This window comes from Podarcis melisellensis (genome assembly GCF_964234715.1).
Source record: "Podarcis melisellensis genome assembly, chromosome: 3".
Lineage (NCBI taxonomy): Eukaryota > Metazoa > Chordata > Lepidosauria > Squamata > Lacertidae > Podarcis > Podarcis melisellensis.
This window is the reverse complement of record NC_138530.1, coordinates 88,755,506-88,772,708: the sequence shown is the minus strand read 5'-3', so window position 1 is coordinate 88,772,708 and position 17,203 is coordinate 88,755,506. Positions and strand designations below refer to the sequence as shown.

The 17,203-nt window shown below is 39.8% G+C and overlaps 1 protein-coding gene across 26 annotated transcripts in view; it reads right to left on the bottom strand.

Annotated features, from left to right (window-relative positions):
* The window catches only part of LOC309366917 (dystonin-like), a 301,144-nt gene that overhangs the window by 148,626 nt on the left and 135,315 nt on the right, over positions 1-17,203 (bottom strand). For all 26 annotated transcript variants that reach the window (XM_081905876.1, XM_081905879.1, XM_081905865.1 and 23 more), the window contains 15 exons: positions 15,384-15,538; positions 12,465-12,927; positions 12,231-12,359; positions 11,894-11,971; positions 11,630-11,791; positions 11,426-11,530; positions 9,205-9,300; positions 8,215-8,340; positions 7,162-7,314; positions 6,739-6,893; positions 6,435-6,561; positions 5,623-5,806; positions 2,596-2,753; positions 1,394-1,572; positions 943-1,081 (listed from right to left, as the gene is read on the bottom strand). In XM_081905876.1, the coding sequence (XP_081762002.1) occupies positions 943-1,081; positions 1,394-1,572; positions 2,596-2,753; positions 5,623-5,806; positions 6,435-6,561; positions 6,739-6,893; positions 7,162-7,314; positions 8,215-8,340; positions 9,205-9,300; positions 11,426-11,530; positions 11,630-11,791; positions 11,894-11,971; positions 12,231-12,359; positions 12,465-12,927; positions 15,384-15,538 (2,409 nt within the window). The remainder of the gene's footprint in view (positions 1-942; positions 1,082-1,393; positions 1,573-2,595; positions 2,754-5,622; positions 5,807-6,434; positions 6,562-6,738; positions 6,894-7,161; positions 7,315-8,214; positions 8,341-9,204; positions 9,301-11,425; positions 11,531-11,629; positions 11,792-11,893; positions 11,972-12,230; positions 12,360-12,464; positions 12,928-15,383; positions 15,539-17,203) is intronic.

Here is a 17,203-nt window from a genome sequence, read left to right as displayed (position 1 = left end):
TATCTCTCATGTGGCTAATCTTCCCTGGTCTTCCACTTCTCAGCAGTTAAGGAAAATTAGCTGCATAAGAAGGAAGGGAAAAGGCTGCATTCTTTCCTGGTATAATTTGGCTGTGTTTTTCTTTTCTGAAGAACCATATGGGAAGGAAAGGGACCAGTGACTGCTTCAAGTTCCTCCATCTTTTGTTGCCTATAACAGGGATACAGAACCTCCAAATGTTGTTGGACTACAACACCCATCATCCCTGACCATTGGCCATGCTGGCTGAGGAGAGTTAGAGTCCAGCAACATCTGGAGGAGGACAGGTTCCTAATCCCTGCCCTATAGGGATGAGAGGAAAACCTCAGGATTCTAAACTTCTGGTCTTCTTTTCACAAGATGGTGTAATATGCAGCTCAGCTCTTAGCTAAGTGTTACTGGGAAATGATGTAATAATCAGCATTCATTCCTAATTCACAATATTTGACCAGTCAACTGGCTACATCTCAATGCCACTCATGTTACTTCGTTTCCATTCTTCTAAAGGCCAAACAGAAAGCAGGTGATTCAAGACAGATAAAATAAAGTACTTATTTCCACCGTACATTGTTAAACTATGGAATTTGCTCCTACAGGAAGCAATGAGGGCCACCCACTTGGATATAGGAAGTTTAGACAAATTCATGGAAGAGAGGGCTTTTGATGGCTATGCTCTGTCTCCAAGGTCTGAGACAGTAACACCTCTGAATACCAGTTTCTGAAAACCACAGGAGAGTGTGTGCTCTTGCGCTCAGTCCTGTTGCAAATTTCCCACAGGCATCTGGCTGGCCATTGAGAGAAGAGGATGCTAATGTTCTTACATTTGTATGACAGTACGGTATATATCAATCTCCTTTACTTCTTTATATCACTTAAAAGCACACCTATTTCTCATTATTATTTTTCTGTACATCATAAGAATACCTTCAACGTAGCCATAAGGTTCTCAATATTGCTCTTGTCAGCAGTTAATGGTTCTTCCTCACATAGTTTAGTCTCATAGAGTTTTACCAGTGCTTCGGCTCCTTGGGTGTTTTTCAGCACCAAATTTATAGTTTTTAACCTGAAACAAAAGGGATCACTTGTCATTCATAATTTCCAAATAGTTCTAAATAGTTCTTGTTTTAGTATATGATGACTATACGACTAAGATCATTCTTCTATTTGTTTGTTTAATTTTATTTCTGGCCTTTCAACTTTATAAACACTTTCAAGGTGGCCATATGAAATTCTGTATCTATTATTCAATTCCACAAAATATATTCAAAACTGTGAATATACTCAGCTTCCCCTCCAAGCACACACTACATCATCCTATCAAATGATGATGATGAAAAAGTGTTACAAAATGTGAATGACTTGATGGCTTACTTACTTTTCTATGTAAATGGAAGACATGGAGTAAACCTGATTCATATTTTGAATTACTAAGTTAAGCTCCGACCGCAGAGTAGGAACTGAGGGCGAACCAGCAGCTTGACTGAAAAAATCATCGCATTTGTCTGTGATTGTTTCCAAGTCCTCCTTGAGTCGATCCAGATCCTTCTTCAGTTTCTACAGAACCAAAGATGAAATGTTTTTCCCCCTATAGCAAGGAGCAGTTCTCAAACAATCATAATAAGCATCCTTAGGTCAAGAGTCACTAATACTATAGAAGATAATATGAGCAAAGGGTTATAGGACCCTTTGGAGCAGCGTGAGAGGCTACAGGGGAAAGAGGAAATCACAAAAAAAACTGCCCTGCCTTTGTACCCCTGTGGGGAACCTCCACTGAATCTCAGTTCCTTCTGAACATAGCTATCAACGTTTCCAAATAGGATTCCTTACAAGAAAAGGGAAAAGTTGACAGTTATGCTTTTGAAATTGAAATGAGCCCTTCCATTTTTCTAAATTACTTTTTATCGGGGTTTTGTGTTACAAAGCAAACAGATAAACAGTGAACGGTGCATCTACTGTCTCCACTTTCAATTCATTGTCTTTTTCACAGTTTGTTTACATTTGGTGAGAGACATTTTTGTCATAGACATCTTGCAGTTGGGGGAAAGGGAAGGTGGGGAGAGAGATGAGGATATCATTCTTTCGTTCTATTGCCTATTCTTAGTGTAGGATGGTTGTGTCCTTCCATTGTTTGTTTGCCCTTCCATTTGTTGAGGACTAGTGAAATATACTCAGAATCAAGACAACTAGCTAGGGTTCAGGCCAGTAGAAGCAAAACTAGTTAATCCGAGCTAGAACTCAAAAGTCGTAACCACTGCCACACAAAAACCAAAAGACTTCTTGGATAAGATCTTTGCTCACTTTTATCTTCAAAGAACCAGTAAAGCTTACCTGCTCGGTTTGGGAATTCCAAAATGAAGGCATTTGTAAACAGACTGCCCCAAAACCAACTGGTGGCTCAAATGTTTACTTCACTTTAATTAGCTCTACAAGTGAACATTACTCGTTTTAATTTGTAGATGCAGCCATGCAGATAATTGTAGCAGTCCCTTCTGAATAAGCTCTTTATGGGCTCATTATTACACGACTGTTACATTTCATGAGCTTTGGAGAGCCCACAGAGAAGCTCAGAAGACTCACCTCTTGTTCAGAGATCCGAAATACACTTTCATGTAAGTCATCTCTCTCCAGTGGGGTTCGAATCTGCCTAATCAAACGATCTTCACAATTCTCCAAACGAAGTCTCATGTTTCGAACTTCTGAGATGTATAGGTTGTAAATGGATTCTTCATGCTCCTCTGTTGGAAGGAAATGGAAGAATGCAAGTAAAACCAAGTATATTTAATGTTCTTCTGCCGCCACACAACAGATATTCTAAAGTCACAGTGCTATAACCTTGTCTGCAGTGCCTCTGCTTCATCTAAAGGAAATGTGCAATTAACTTTAATGGGAAGTGGTCAAGAGGAGAAAGGGATGTGCTAACAATGTAGGGAGAAGAGGAAGCATGTCTTCAAATTCTTGTTTCCATGGTTCTCCATCTCTCTTTTTTAAAAAGCTAATATGATTGCTACAACTATTAAAATATACAGAAACTGAAACTTACACCCCACTTATACTGAGACCTGCAGGTGTAGGGCAGTATATAAATTCAATAAATAAATAATATAAAAACCACCTTTCCATAAAATAATATACATTTTAAACAGACAGAATATTGCCCACTCTGTGGAGTTTCACCATTCAAATTGGTCAAAAGCCAGTAAAGAATGTTCTTTACCACAAAAAAAAAATCTATTTTAGTAACAGGTTTGAATGCATTTGAAAATTTTCAGATTGCTGTTACTTTAGACCCACAATTTCCCCAGCCAACCATATTTCAAAGGTACCTCTGTACATTTGCAATAACAAGCATAAACAAATCTAGCAAACTCCCCCCTCATTCCAACAGATTTTCTCCCCAAGGGGAAATGTGGAAGTTCACAAATTGGGGTCACCTTGAGCATCTTCTCAAGTGGAGAAATGCAAACATCATAACAGCAGGACACAAAATCAACTTCTTGCTTGCCATACATTATCATCATCATGTCTAAATATGGGCATCCCCCAAAAAACTAATATGCACATCACTTTAGTCATAGGTATTATCATCCCATTTGTGTATGCACAGTGATTAATTGGATTGTTTATGGTTTGTCCAGAGATGATTTCATAATAAGATGGTATTAAATCTATAGAAATGAATCCCTTATCATTTTCTCCAGATACACAGTCGAGCACAGTATATCTCTGCTCTGTACTTATATATTTACTTTAATCAGCTTTCATCTGTTATTGCATTCCTTTCTATATCAGCATCAGCCTGAATGCATAATATAATATATCTATTCAGCTTTATGGAAGCATATAAGGCTCAGTGATATCATATATTTTCAGAATGGAGATGGCATATTTACAACAGCAAGGAAGAACTTCAAAGACTTTTTTAAAGCAATACTCTTACTGTTTTTCCAAAGGATATAGGGTCCATTTATGACATACTTGCAGATTTATTTATTTTTTAAGGAGAGTAAGTAAACAAATGTAAGTGATGTGGTATGATACTCCTGGTATTTTATTTTGAGAGGAAAAATATGTTCCTTGTACATTTGTGTGTAACAGTAACAGATGTTCTTCCTCTTATTGTGCAACCTGCCAAAATAATTGTTCTATTTACTCACACAAATTATTACCAGCTCATTTTAGGAACCCAATTGAGATCTCAGATTGTGTGCCAGTAAAAGGCATATTACATTTTCAGCAAATATGCAGGGGCACAAGTTCTTTTATCTGCAATATAACATTTCAATATTTGAATCAGTTCTCTGTGTTATGAACAACAAAACAAACAGAAGGAGAATCATGGGAAGATCAGCTCTTCTTTTTTCTTCCCGTTTCATAAGTGATTTTCTCAGGAGCATCTGTGTTAATGACAGCTCACTGATTTCAAACAGACACAAAACAAGTATAGAGAGTTACAGTCAACTGACCTATACCATGTGGGATGCAGGACACAGAATATCACACTTCTTCTTCTGCTATTTGATAAAAGGTAAAGGTAAAGGTACCCCTGCCCGTACGGGCCAGTCTTGACAGACTCTGGGGTTGTGCGCCCATCTCACTTAAGAGGCCAGGGGCCAGCGCTGTCCGGAGACACTTCCGGGTCACGTGGCCAGTGTGACATTGCTGCTCTGGCGAGCCAGAGCCGCACACGGAAACGCCGTTTACCTTCCCGCTGGTAAGCGGTCCCTATTTATCTACTTGCACCTGGAGGTGCTTTCGAACTGCTAGGTTGGCAGGCGCTGGGACCGAGCAGCGGGAGCGCACCCCGCCGCAGGGATTCGAACCGCTGACCTTTCGATCGGCAAGTCCTAGGCGCTGAGGCTTTATCCCACAGCGCCACCTGCGTCCCGCTATTTGATAAGCAACATCTTAATGTCTGAACTGGCTCTGAGTGCTCACTGTTAGACCTATGTAATTGCTTATGTGCTGTGGGTTAAACCACAGAGCCTAGGACTTGCTGATCAGAAGGTCAGCGGTTCGAATCCCCGAGACGGGGTGAGCTCCCATTGTTCGGTCCCAGCTCTTGCCAACCTAGCAGTTCAAAAGCACGTCAAAGTGCAAGTAGATAAATAGGTACTGCTCTGGCAGAAAGGTAAACGGTGTTTCCGTGCGCTGCTCTGGTTTGTCATGCTGGCCACATGACCCGAAAGCTGTATGCCGGCTCCCTCAGCCAATAAAGCAAGATGAGCACCGCAACCCCAGAGTCAGTCACGACTGGACCTAATGGCCAGGGGTCCCATTACCTTTTTACTACATATGCATGCCAAAAGCATGCATGCCAAAGTGTATGTCTGATTTGACAACAGTGCAGCAGCAACTGTAAAAAAAATAACAAATACTCATGCAAGCTGCTCATTTTTTCCATTTGACACTGTAAAAAAGAATGGGCCTTTGGACTTTACCAACTCACGTCTTCCACTGATATCTATTTCCCTCTCTGCTTCTGAAATGAGCACCACTGTGAAAGAGCCACAGCAGTATAGTTCACATATGTAACATTGAAAGGGTAGTCAATACCATAAGCATCTTGTATGGGAGACTTCTGCACAGTTGATGTGCTATATTTACCTCTCTCTGCAGACTTAAGGAGCTCTTGGTAGTACTGCTTGCACACATTCACCTCCCTCTCCAGCTGAGCAATGTCAGCAACTGAAAAGGCTTTGGACTCCTGGCTGTCTTCAAGGAAGTCATCAAAGCGGGACTGCAAGTTGCTTAAAACCTGCTGGTGTTCACCTGGCAAGAGTGTCTTTATCTAGGAAATAATCAAGAGGGGTAATTAAAGTCTTTCTAATGTTGGGCGCCATTTTATAAACCACATACTTTGTCAGTTTCTTAAGGCAGTATTTTAATGTTCCAAAAAGGTAGTACACATGTTGCTCTGTGAGGGCAGCACATCGGAAGATGCCTGTAGAGGAACTGCTCTTTAGAAACTAGAAGAAAAGTCAATTGTGATGACTCATTTCAATGAAATGCATACAGCAACTTTCAAATACATACAAGTTAAAAACCCGTATAAATGTCCTGGACACTCCAATGAGACCGGACAACATGCGCTGGGTATTTACAGACACTGACATATGCACATTTTAAGTGCTTAGTATAAGAAATACCAATACAACACTGACATATTGTCAGCAATGATGCCCACTATGGAAAACATGGGGCTTCCCACAATCTTAGCCTATCATGATATAAAGGGAGGTTGTAGCTTCTGGATGCAACCAGCAGACTGTTGTTGCACAGAAATAACACAGGAATACAGTACATTACAGAACCAAATATTCAGGAACTGTGTGTGGCTATAGATAACTGCTTCCGAATCATGGAAAATTAGACTAGGTATGTTTTGTTATGAGTGCTGGAACAGGCACAGAACTTACCGAAGCAACATTACTGGCTCGAACAGTTTCAATTTCATTTGTCAGATAGTGCCAGGAGACCACACTCTTCATGTTTACATGTGATTCATGCCACAGGGCCAGGACATTCTGATATTGCTGTTCAATTCTGAAATGCACAAAGAGGGGGTGGGGAATGACCGAGTCTAAATTAATGATTTGTCAAGTGGCAGTCGAAAGGGTACATGTTATAAATTTCCTGTATGCTGTGCACAGAAGAGCTCCTGGAAGGCAAATAAGATCAATAAGGACTTCCATGTTGTGTGCACGCTATGCCAGCACTTACCTGTTTGCAGTGTCTATTGCTTCTTTGTTGGGTGGAGGAACAGTAAAACAGACGGAGGGAACCATGGCCTCATTACCGCTTGGACTAATCACTTTCCATTTTGCCCGATGGGAGTTGCTTGCCAGTACACATTCATCATCTCTGTAAATGGTTATCTGGTTTTCAACAGAAAGATCAGAAAATCTGAATCAGCGCAATATTCTTATATTGTTCTTCCAGCACACTCCCTTGAACATGTGCCACTAGGAAAGTGACAGGGGAGCAAAATTGGGGGCTGGGGGGTGGGCAGGGCCCAACAACTTAAGCCCCAATTGGGAAGGCAGGGACTTGTTTCGTTTGATTTGGAGGAGAATTCCAAGAACATGCCATTAACTGTCTTCATTAACTGCCCATAATTGATTTGAAGAAATCTAAGGTTCCAACCTCAATTTGTCTATAGTCACAGATGGCTTTTATTGGGATGGATGTTTTCAGTGGATTATCTGGATTCCTCGGCTTCAGCTGAACTATTGTCTTTGCTCTCCCCACAAGGCCAGCCACTGTGTTCTTGTACTGCAGGAGCTGTTCTTTCTCTTCCTAAAAGCCAATTTATAAAGAAAACAAGAGGAGGGGAAACATTAGAAGCAGCTGCAAATTAAATGTGTTCTTCTTTGAAACTTAAAATATATTTTCTGCTGTTTGTGGTATCGTACAAAGCATTGTTCACATAAACCAGAATGGTATCTATGGTGCTATTAGTACTCTCTAACCACCACTGTTTATTAGGTCAACAGCCCTAGACGGCGATGGTCCATTTGTGTAATTCACCACGAAATAGTTGGGGGCAGCCATTTATGTACCATTTTCAATAGTAAGGGCTATGAGGGGCAGAGCTTAATTCCTGTGCACTGCTTACCAATCACATTGAGAAACAGTGGTAAAAATTCATGTCCCTGACCTAAGATTCTGTTTGTGAAGAGGATTACATTTTTATTTTATGTAACTTCATGCTCTGCAAGCTGAAGATGTTCCCTGGCTGTTAGCCAGTGGCTAATAATAATAATAAAAAGAACAGGATAGTTTCTATATCTTGCCATGTCCTAATCAGTTTACTGGCTTGTGGCCACTGTGCAATCTGTTGACACTAAAAGCCAGTCTATAGGTTGTCCAAAAGCCCAAAATCAGTCAAGAGCTGCAATTACTGCTCTTCTTCAGTGGTGGAAACAGAAAGGTACAGAATACTGCCAAAAATGGTCATCAGGAATTATGAGAAACATCTCATCCATATATTTCACTGACATTGTTTAAGATAATGAGCTTCTTGAATTATTATTTTTGAAGCTAGAATTGTGAAAACAATGGTGATAAGATTAGTTCCCCTTAAGAAAGAACAATTTGTGATGAGACTTCCTTTACTTTTGGGTTCACTTTCTACCTTTAGTACTCTGCTAGCACAGCACAAATGGCTTTAGCTGAGTATGTATGGATGATACCTACCATCGACTCTTGGATCAGATCTTCCAGTTTATGAATACTGCTGGACCTATCACAGCTGTATTTTCGATGAACAGCATCTCTTAAATTCTTCAAGTAATCTATGGCCTCTTTGGCGTCATTGAAAAACTAGAATGAAAAAAAACACCTTTTGATTTAAGCAAGCTCTGTCCTCAAGCGAGTAGTCAGTACAGCAGTCTGAAGCCCAGGCTGATAATCCAAGAATGTGGTATACTTTATTAGATAAAGGAGACATAAGTTTCTAAAATCAATTAGAAAACTAAATGAGCCCGTTCACCCCAAGGTCTCCAGTACCAAAGGGGATAAAACCAAAAGTCCTCTCTACCCACTGGGCTGCAAAGTTAACAACTCTCTCTGCCTTCAAACGTGCTGCTTACAACAGTCTGCAATGCCTAGATACTTATGAAGTTAACTGGGTACCCTTTTAATGATCTGTATATGCATTACTTCTTTGCAGTTGGGAAAAATAATAATTCCTGTACAGGGACTTTCTTTCCAGCGCAACCTGGGTAAGTTTCTTCTTCCCCTTCCTGTCCCTCTCCCGCCACTCAGATGTTTTTCCTCATTGATGATTGTGGTGTGGTTTGTATTGATTGAATAGAGAATTCAGAACATGCAGCAAAATAATAATTGCTTCTAAAATCAAGTGGGAAAGGTTACTCAATTTCTTGGCCCATTTGAACCAGATGAAAATACTGGTGTGTGAAAAAGTAGCTTAATCCCTTTAGTTTACATCCACTCTGAAAAAATACGCAACAAAACTCATAATAAAAACAGAACAGCACTTTTTACAGACATCTGCAGCAGTAAAATGTGAAAATTCCTGTGAAATGTGAAAATTCTGGTTTAGATTTATTGCAGGGTCAATATACTATTATTTGGCATAAAAAAGCATTTAAAATCTTTTTCTTCTTGCTGCTGTTAAGAGTTAAATCTGTGGTTACTCTACAATAATACCCATGTGTTACGTACCTCAAAATATGCAGTGTTTTCTCTCAGATGCTGTTCAACACATTGGCAAAGCTGCAAAATCCAACTCCACTGTGTTTGCATTGCAGCTCGGTAGGCCTTAGGGATACAAGCAGAGGAAAGAAGTCATGTTTTGCTGTGCAACAGAAGCAATTCAATTGAAGAAGGGGAGAGATTTGAGGAATTGAAGCCCCTGCCCTGCCCAATTTTCCTACTCAAATGCCTTCAACTTGTTGTAACAGTAGGAAAAGAAATCACACCAGCCTCTGAAAATATCAAGTGCATTTCTCTACAAAAAGCAATAAAATTCTCTGAACAATTTACTTATTAGAATAACTGTCATTTATAACTTGAATTTCTTGAATGCATTATTTGCTCTATCCCTGCTATGGTAGAACAGTAATACTGTTGGCCAGCAGAGGCTGCTCTAAATACTGTAGATTTAGAATTCTCCTCAAGCATCTCCCATGGAAACCAGTGGGTGCCTTGTTCTCTGTTAGAAGACGAATTTCAACTCAATTTGCTAAATACCCTACAGATAGTGAAATTGATCTGTTCTATCATTATGGAAACAAGCCACAGTAAAGACTCAGACTCACATGCTTCCCCCCCCCCCTCTGCTGCACCTGCAATAAGATTTCTGAAAGCTTTCGCTTCTTTTTTTTGATTACTTGCAGCTTGTCGTTCCACCTGGAGCTAACCTTTCCTATGGCTTGTTTGAAACAAGTTGAGCACAAACCACGGAGTCATCAAGCTAGCTTATTTCATCAAACCATAGTTAAAAGTTAACTTCCGTCTAGGGCTCAGGCATCAGATTAAATTGTGGTTAATCAAAAGAGAAAGTTTCCAATCTCCTCACAGCTGCACCAGAGGTGGAAGAGGAAGTGTGTGGGTCCAAGATTTGTTCCAGCTAGTTCCTTCTCTAGATAAATGATGGTGCATTGTGATATCTGAATGCAGTCTGAATTAGTCTATAAATACAAACTTTTTAGGAGATACCAATAGGATATATCTCCTATACAGCCCGAACAGTACTGCTTAATAGCCTGGAAATATCATAGAGCTTATCTTCTTGCATAAAAGCCTTATTGCTTCAGAGCACAAACCCTGCATGACTATCTGCTTTGTACACAACCTAGTTTCCTAACTGACAATCGCATGATCACATTTGGAAGTCTGAAGGCACCTGTAGTAGTTAGCATGCATTTTAAAACCAAAACAGAAGCACTCATAAATTTCCAGGTGTTGTTTGGACGTTAGATGCATTTTGGACTAGAATCAAGTCACACATTGTAAGCACACGACATGATGCCAGTCTGAAATAAATTCAATGTCCAAACAATATCTGGAGTTTATGAGCAACAGCAAGTGCCTGAACTTCACACCTTAAATGGAAGCAATGTAATGAAACCTCTGCACGTAAGAAAGGCCCAGAAGTTCCCTGTCAAATGAAAACACAGAACCACTGCCCTGTCACAGGTTACAAAACTCAGCCGCACTGGAATATTGATGGGAACTGATGTAACATAGCTCTCAGTAAAGTGTCTAAGGCTGAGCGTCTGATGGACAAAAGCATTAACAACAGAAATCTGGGATGGGGCCAAGGAGGAGAATGATAGGAATGGAAAGAAATGGAGTATCTCGCAACAGGGTATGGTTGACTGGCTGGACATGGGAACTGGCAAGAATGTATGGCTGGCCAGCCCTTGGAACAGCAGTCCTCCACAAATGCTACATTTTGTTGTGGTTCCATTTATTTCATGTCATCGACATGTCATGTCAAAATTAAGTGTATGCTGTTGCACTTTAAAGATAGGCTTTTGTGAACTACAATACACTGCAACAAATGCACATCGGGATTGATGAATCTGTCTGTTTCAGTTTCTCTAAATTTATCATTTTTCCAGTATTATTATTACTATTAACGTTGCACAGTATACCACCCTTCAATATAAAAGCACAAAATACATTATCAAAAACAAGAGCAAAGCCAACCAACCAATAACCCCCTCCCCACTGTACAGTTGGGGCAGTGGGTTTATGACATGTCTATGTAGAGCCTGACTGAAATCAAAAAGTCTTATTTTACTGAACATTTTCTGGAAATGAAGCATGGGGACTACAGACTGCACCCAGAAAACAAGTCTATATTCTGTTTCAGCAGCCCATAAAAAGAGCCTTGAGAGCCTCTGTTTCTATTCCTAAGTTATGCTTAACAACCTACCTCAATAGTTAGCCTTGCAGGGTGGTTTTCAAATAGCAATTGTTCTGCTATTTCCTGAACAGATTTGATAATTTCTTCCTTCTGATCAAGTTCTCTCATCAGTTCCTTCCAAATAAAAAGACAATTAGCTTTAGAAGCCAGGAGCAAATAAAAAAAGAGAGGTCACATTCAATACTTATTTTTGACTATTTAAACAATGCTTACTGCATGGTAGTCCTTTTTCCGTGCTATATTTGTATTTCTTTCACTCCAGTCATATGCAACCTCCTCCTCTTCTTTCTCATTCAACCATATGAGTTCTCTGGTAGCTCGAGATACAAAATTGTGAAGGGTATCAAGGTGTCTTTCCTGATTTCTTGAGGTGTTCTTGAAAAAGATAGTAAAAGAAATCCATTTTTTTTACTTTAAACCTTTTGTCATCAAAATGGCATCCAAATAAAAGGCGGGACTGCCAATCAGCAATCTTACCAAGAGTTTTGCATATTGGCTCTCCAGTTTGTGCAATTTGTCTGCATAGCTGAGTTTAAGGGGAGCAGTCATCTGGATCTGTAAAGAACAAATTGGTTCAAATAATAATAATAATAATAATTATATATATATATATATATATATATATATATATATATATATATATATATATATATATATATATATATATATATATATATATATATATATATGAGAAGCACATTGCACACATGTGTATATGTGGGGTATATTCCTAATTTTTATATGCTGCTTAATATACAAAATCCCTGCACACTTAATATAACCACAACACTCCCCCCCCCCCCGAAAGCTGTACCTCACTGATTTTTGCTTCTTTAAGGCTTGACTCAAATTCTTCAATAGCTTTGTGGACATTCTTGTGATTTTCTAAATGGCTTTCAACACTTGGCAAATCCGAACCCCATTCAGCTCGATCAAGTTGCACCTTGAAAGCAGAAATTGAAAATTAAAGTCGAGCCCTCAAGCGGGTGAGAAAAATGATAAGGCACAGACTGAAAATTTTAAAAAAATGTACATGTAAAGATGTTACCTGCATTTCATCTACCCATCTGAGAAGATCCTGAACAAACTTCATGTTGACTTCCTCCTCTGTTAAATTCTGATCGATAAATGCCGATTTCATCAGAGGTTTTCGGATCTGCATCAATTTGAGTGTTTGCAGTGCACCAGTGTCAACTCCTGTTATGTAGCTTTGAATTAACCGTGGTGGGAAACCTGGGGTGTAAGCTGGGGTGATGGCTGGAGTCATTCTTGAAGAAAGACCCGATGATAAACCTGATGTTAGACTCGATGATGTCAAGGAGGGTGATAAGCCCTGGCTCAGTCCAGAGTTTAAGCTGGGGCTGAAGTTTGGTGCAAATCCTGAGTTTAAGCTTTGTGTTATTCCTGATATCATCATCTTGGTCTGTTCTGTAGTCAGTGTCCTCCCCTTGCTGTAGATTGAGGAGCACTCTGCTCTTAAGGCCATAAGGTCATCTCGCAGTTTTGCAACCCTGTTTCAAAAACCAGAAAAGAAGTGAAAAGATCTGGATATCGTCTCGGGATTTTCATGAATTCTCATCATTTCAAAAACAAAGAATAATGAAACTATCTTGTATTTTGTGTAAAATAAAAAAGGAGAGGGTTGTTATTAAGAGTTCAATCCACACATTCCGGTAAAACTTGATGATAAACTGATAGATATATTAGGAATTTTAAAGTGCAATGGAGCTAGATGGTAATGTGCCAAGTAATAGTGTGTGTCTGGGCATAATAAAGCCATCATAATGAAAAGTAGTGCCTCTGGGAAAGGCAGAGACAGGATCAAACTCATCCTCCTCTTTAAGAATAGAATGTAAAGATTAAAGTAATATACAGTACTGTTGTAACAACTGTAGCCTCAAACACAACTATTATAAGGTAAGAGAAAATTGAAGGGATCCATTTTGTCTCTGTGTGATGCTTCCCAAGCATCTCTTTAAACGTAGGCACAAAAAGAATATCTATTGTGAACTGGATTCTCTGTGGATCCTCCTCAATCAGTAGTGATTTCCACAATCAAGATGGAAAGTGTTTAGTCTATTACAGTAGCAAGACTCTCCCCAGAGAAGCTGTGGGGGTCAGGGCTGACCCAGGAGGTATTGGTGCTTGAGGCAAAAAAACCTCCAAACAAACAACCACCACCCCTCAACCTCCTCTGCCATGGGCATGCCATGCCCCCTCCTCTTCCTCCATGGACATGCCACGCTGCTGTCACACACCCCACTGCTGGGCATGCCCTATACTGCTGCCACTGTTGCCAAGTTAGGCCCTTTGCTCTAAGTGCACCCACTTCACAGCAACCTTAACAAACAGCAGCAGGAAAGACAGCCACTGCAGCAGCACGCACCAGCCGTAGGGGCGTGGCAGTGGTGGAGGCAGGGGCACAGCGCACTCCTCAGGCCCCAGATCTGCCACCTGATCTGCAACTGCCTCACCTCAGCTCATGGGCTGTATCTTTGGAGAATGCAGTTTCTACAATACATTTTTGCATGTGAATGTGGGAGCAGATGGACCAAAGAAGTGTGAAAACTTGCTCGATCACATTGAGCTCAATGGGACAAATTTAGAGAAAATTCAGCTTTGGAAAAGTTTTTCTGTGCATTAGCAAGAAGAAGAAGAAGAAGAAGAAGAGGAAGAGGAGGAGGAGGAGTTTGAATTTGATATCCTGCTTTATGACTACCCGAAGGAGTCTCAAAGCGGCTAACATTCTCCTTTCCCTTCCTCCCCCACAACAAACACTCTGTGAGGTGAGTGGGGCTGAGAGACTTCAGAGAAGTGTGACTGGCCCAAGGTCACCCAGCAGCTGCATGTGGAGGAGTGGGGAAGTGAACCCGGTTCACCAGATTACAAGTCTACCGCTCTTAACCACTACACCACTTTAAAGAGACAGATACTTAAATGCCTGGGTTTGACAATCATTTATGGGCATAGATATTACTGTGGGGTGTGGGGAGAACAACTGGCAATATTTCAAAGCATCAGCACTGTATAAATATAGCCAAGGATATAGGATATAGGAGATCATGCTAGTGCACTAAGAAGTTGCATACTATGGCTATATTGAAATGGGCTGATGTTCCATGACAACAAGGCTAGCCTCCACCTGGGCTTATGCACTCTCCCTTTTCTCTCTTCTTTCTAGCTTGGTCATGCATGGCAGACCAGAAGCTTCCACTTCCAGTTTTGGATTAACTGCAGTTTAGTGTGTAACCAAACTGTGGTTAATCTTAACTATGGTTAGTGGGAAAAATGTGTGGTTTGAAATTGGCTTGTTTCCACTAGCTGGATTTCAGCTTAGCCGCAGTTCAGGTTAGACAACATGGCAAGCTACGGTTAAGCTAAAATGAAAATAAAGCTTAGACATAAACTACAAGTCAGAGATGCTTGCAAAATCCAATAAGCCGTTTAGTCTAAGGATCCAGGTAGCCAAGCCACAATCTACAGAGGAAAAAGGTTTTGCCATATTGCCATGCCATTTAAGTTATCTAGTTCAGGACCATTTTAGTTACATCTGGGAGACTGAAATTTCTGGTGTATGTGGGCATCCTTTTACTTTTAGTGTGTTTCTGTTAAAATTGCAGATATTACCAGCTGCAGCCTTCATCATGCTTTTGCATAGCTACTGATAGGACATAAGATGAATGCACCTATTTCTTTCTTTTTACATGTTATTTAATTTATCAATAGCATAATAACATCATCTCATTAATTTTCAATTCTGAAAAGGAACCCCCCCAAAAAAAATAAACTAGTAAAAGAAAAGAAAAATATGTAACTCAGGTGAGGGTAGAGCTTGTTACAACTAAGTATTGTCATTTGTCTACACAGCTTACTCTGCATCAAAAAAAGAAAGAAAAGGGGCTTTCACAGGCTAGAGAATAAATTCTTAAGCATATATTCACATAAGCTCATACATAAATGCACAAACCTCTGGACCAGCTGATCTGCCTGATAATATTTTCCATCAATAAGAATCTGGGCATCCAAGACTTGTTGACGCAGCAGATTCTCACATTCAAGTAGATAACCTGCAATCTCAGCTTCATTCTGGAACTGCAGACCTGATTCTAATCGCTTTGCATCCTGTGTTAAAAATACAAATTGAATTTAATCATGCATTTAACTGGAGAAGAAACTTTATATAAAATACATGGCATATTTTGTACCATTATCATATTCTGAAAATTACAACAGTTACAATAGTTTACAATAGTTATCTTTATTCAGACATGCTTTACAATGTTTATCTGTGGATTAACGTACATGGTAACCCAAGGTGAAAGTCACATTATCACGGTGATGACCAACTAAATCATATTCCAAATAAACTCATTAAGATCAGCGGACTTAAGTTAGTCCATTGTTTCAATCGATCTAATCTGAGTCAGATACCTCCCAGATACTTGGGGTTTTTTTGGCTACCAATCCACATTTTTATATATCCATAAAACAGCATGCTTCATCCAGTGTGTGCAGCAAAATAAGGTGACAATGATATTTAGACAGCTAAACCAATGTTCATGTGTAAAAACCCATAATGTGCCACTTCCTTAACCCATTACGTGCACACTCTTTCTCTCTCTCTCTCTCTCTCTCTCTCTCTCTCTCTCTCTCTGTGTGTGTGTGTGTGTGTGAAGATTGTGACACTTAAAATATTAAACATTTTAGCTTTTGCTTTCATCAGTAACAACACTAGATTTCAAGTCAGTCATTGGAAACTAAGGTGATAGTCTTAAGAATGATGAGAATCGAGAGAGTTTACAGCAAAGTGAAAGACTTCAAGCGTCCCAGGATCAGACTTTTTTCTGTTGGAAAAATTCCCCATTCTGAGTGGTTTCAACTTACTACATTAAAATGCCTTCCACAAGGTTGATTAAGCTTTCTCTTTGTTATGGCTGAAGTGCTTTCAAAAATGTGATGAATATAGCAACTGCAGGGAGGGAGGGAAGTCAAGACTTGGCAGAGTCAAAGGGAATATATGGTGATAATAAGGATTGTTGGGGAAAGACTTGCAAAGTCTTGCAGGCGATATTCTTTTTACTGAACAGATTTGCCAGACAGTCTGTTTTTGCTGATGGCATTTGCCCTAAGATAACTACAGCTGATGCAATGGTTGGAGTCACAATAATGTAACAAAGGACTGATAGCATTTTGTAGGTTTGGAGGCTGGAGGAAAGCAGTGATAGGAGATTTGCTGGTGGCTTTTAAATGGTATTATAACTTGGCTATCGAGAGGTAGATGTCTTTAACTGCAAGGTGGTAGCTAGATAAAATTATATCATGACAGGGTTGTGGAGTTCCTTTTTAGTATCCTCAAGGGTCTAAGCCATAGGCAGTATTGTTAGGGACATAACCTTTGCACCCATTCTAGGAATTGTAAGTCATCCTCCACCACAACCACAAGCTTTATTAATGCCGCATGACATTTCCATGCAGACGACCACATTCTTACAAACTCATTAATATTTTTATTTTAAAAAACCATCCAATTCTTGGATACTATAAGGAACAGAAAACTCCTGGATTTATAGACTGACCCCTCTAAAACCTAGGACTTGGAGAATATTGCCTAAAAGCATACATGCACTTTTAATCATTTTCACAAACCTTGCTTGCAAAATTATAGCACCTGTCTTCTTCCTAAGAATTGTCTCCACCCTTAGTATTCGCAGGGTGGAAACAGATGTTATTCTCAAGTGAGGCTGTGAACATACATTCTCCACCCTAAAAACAAATCACCTTGGAACC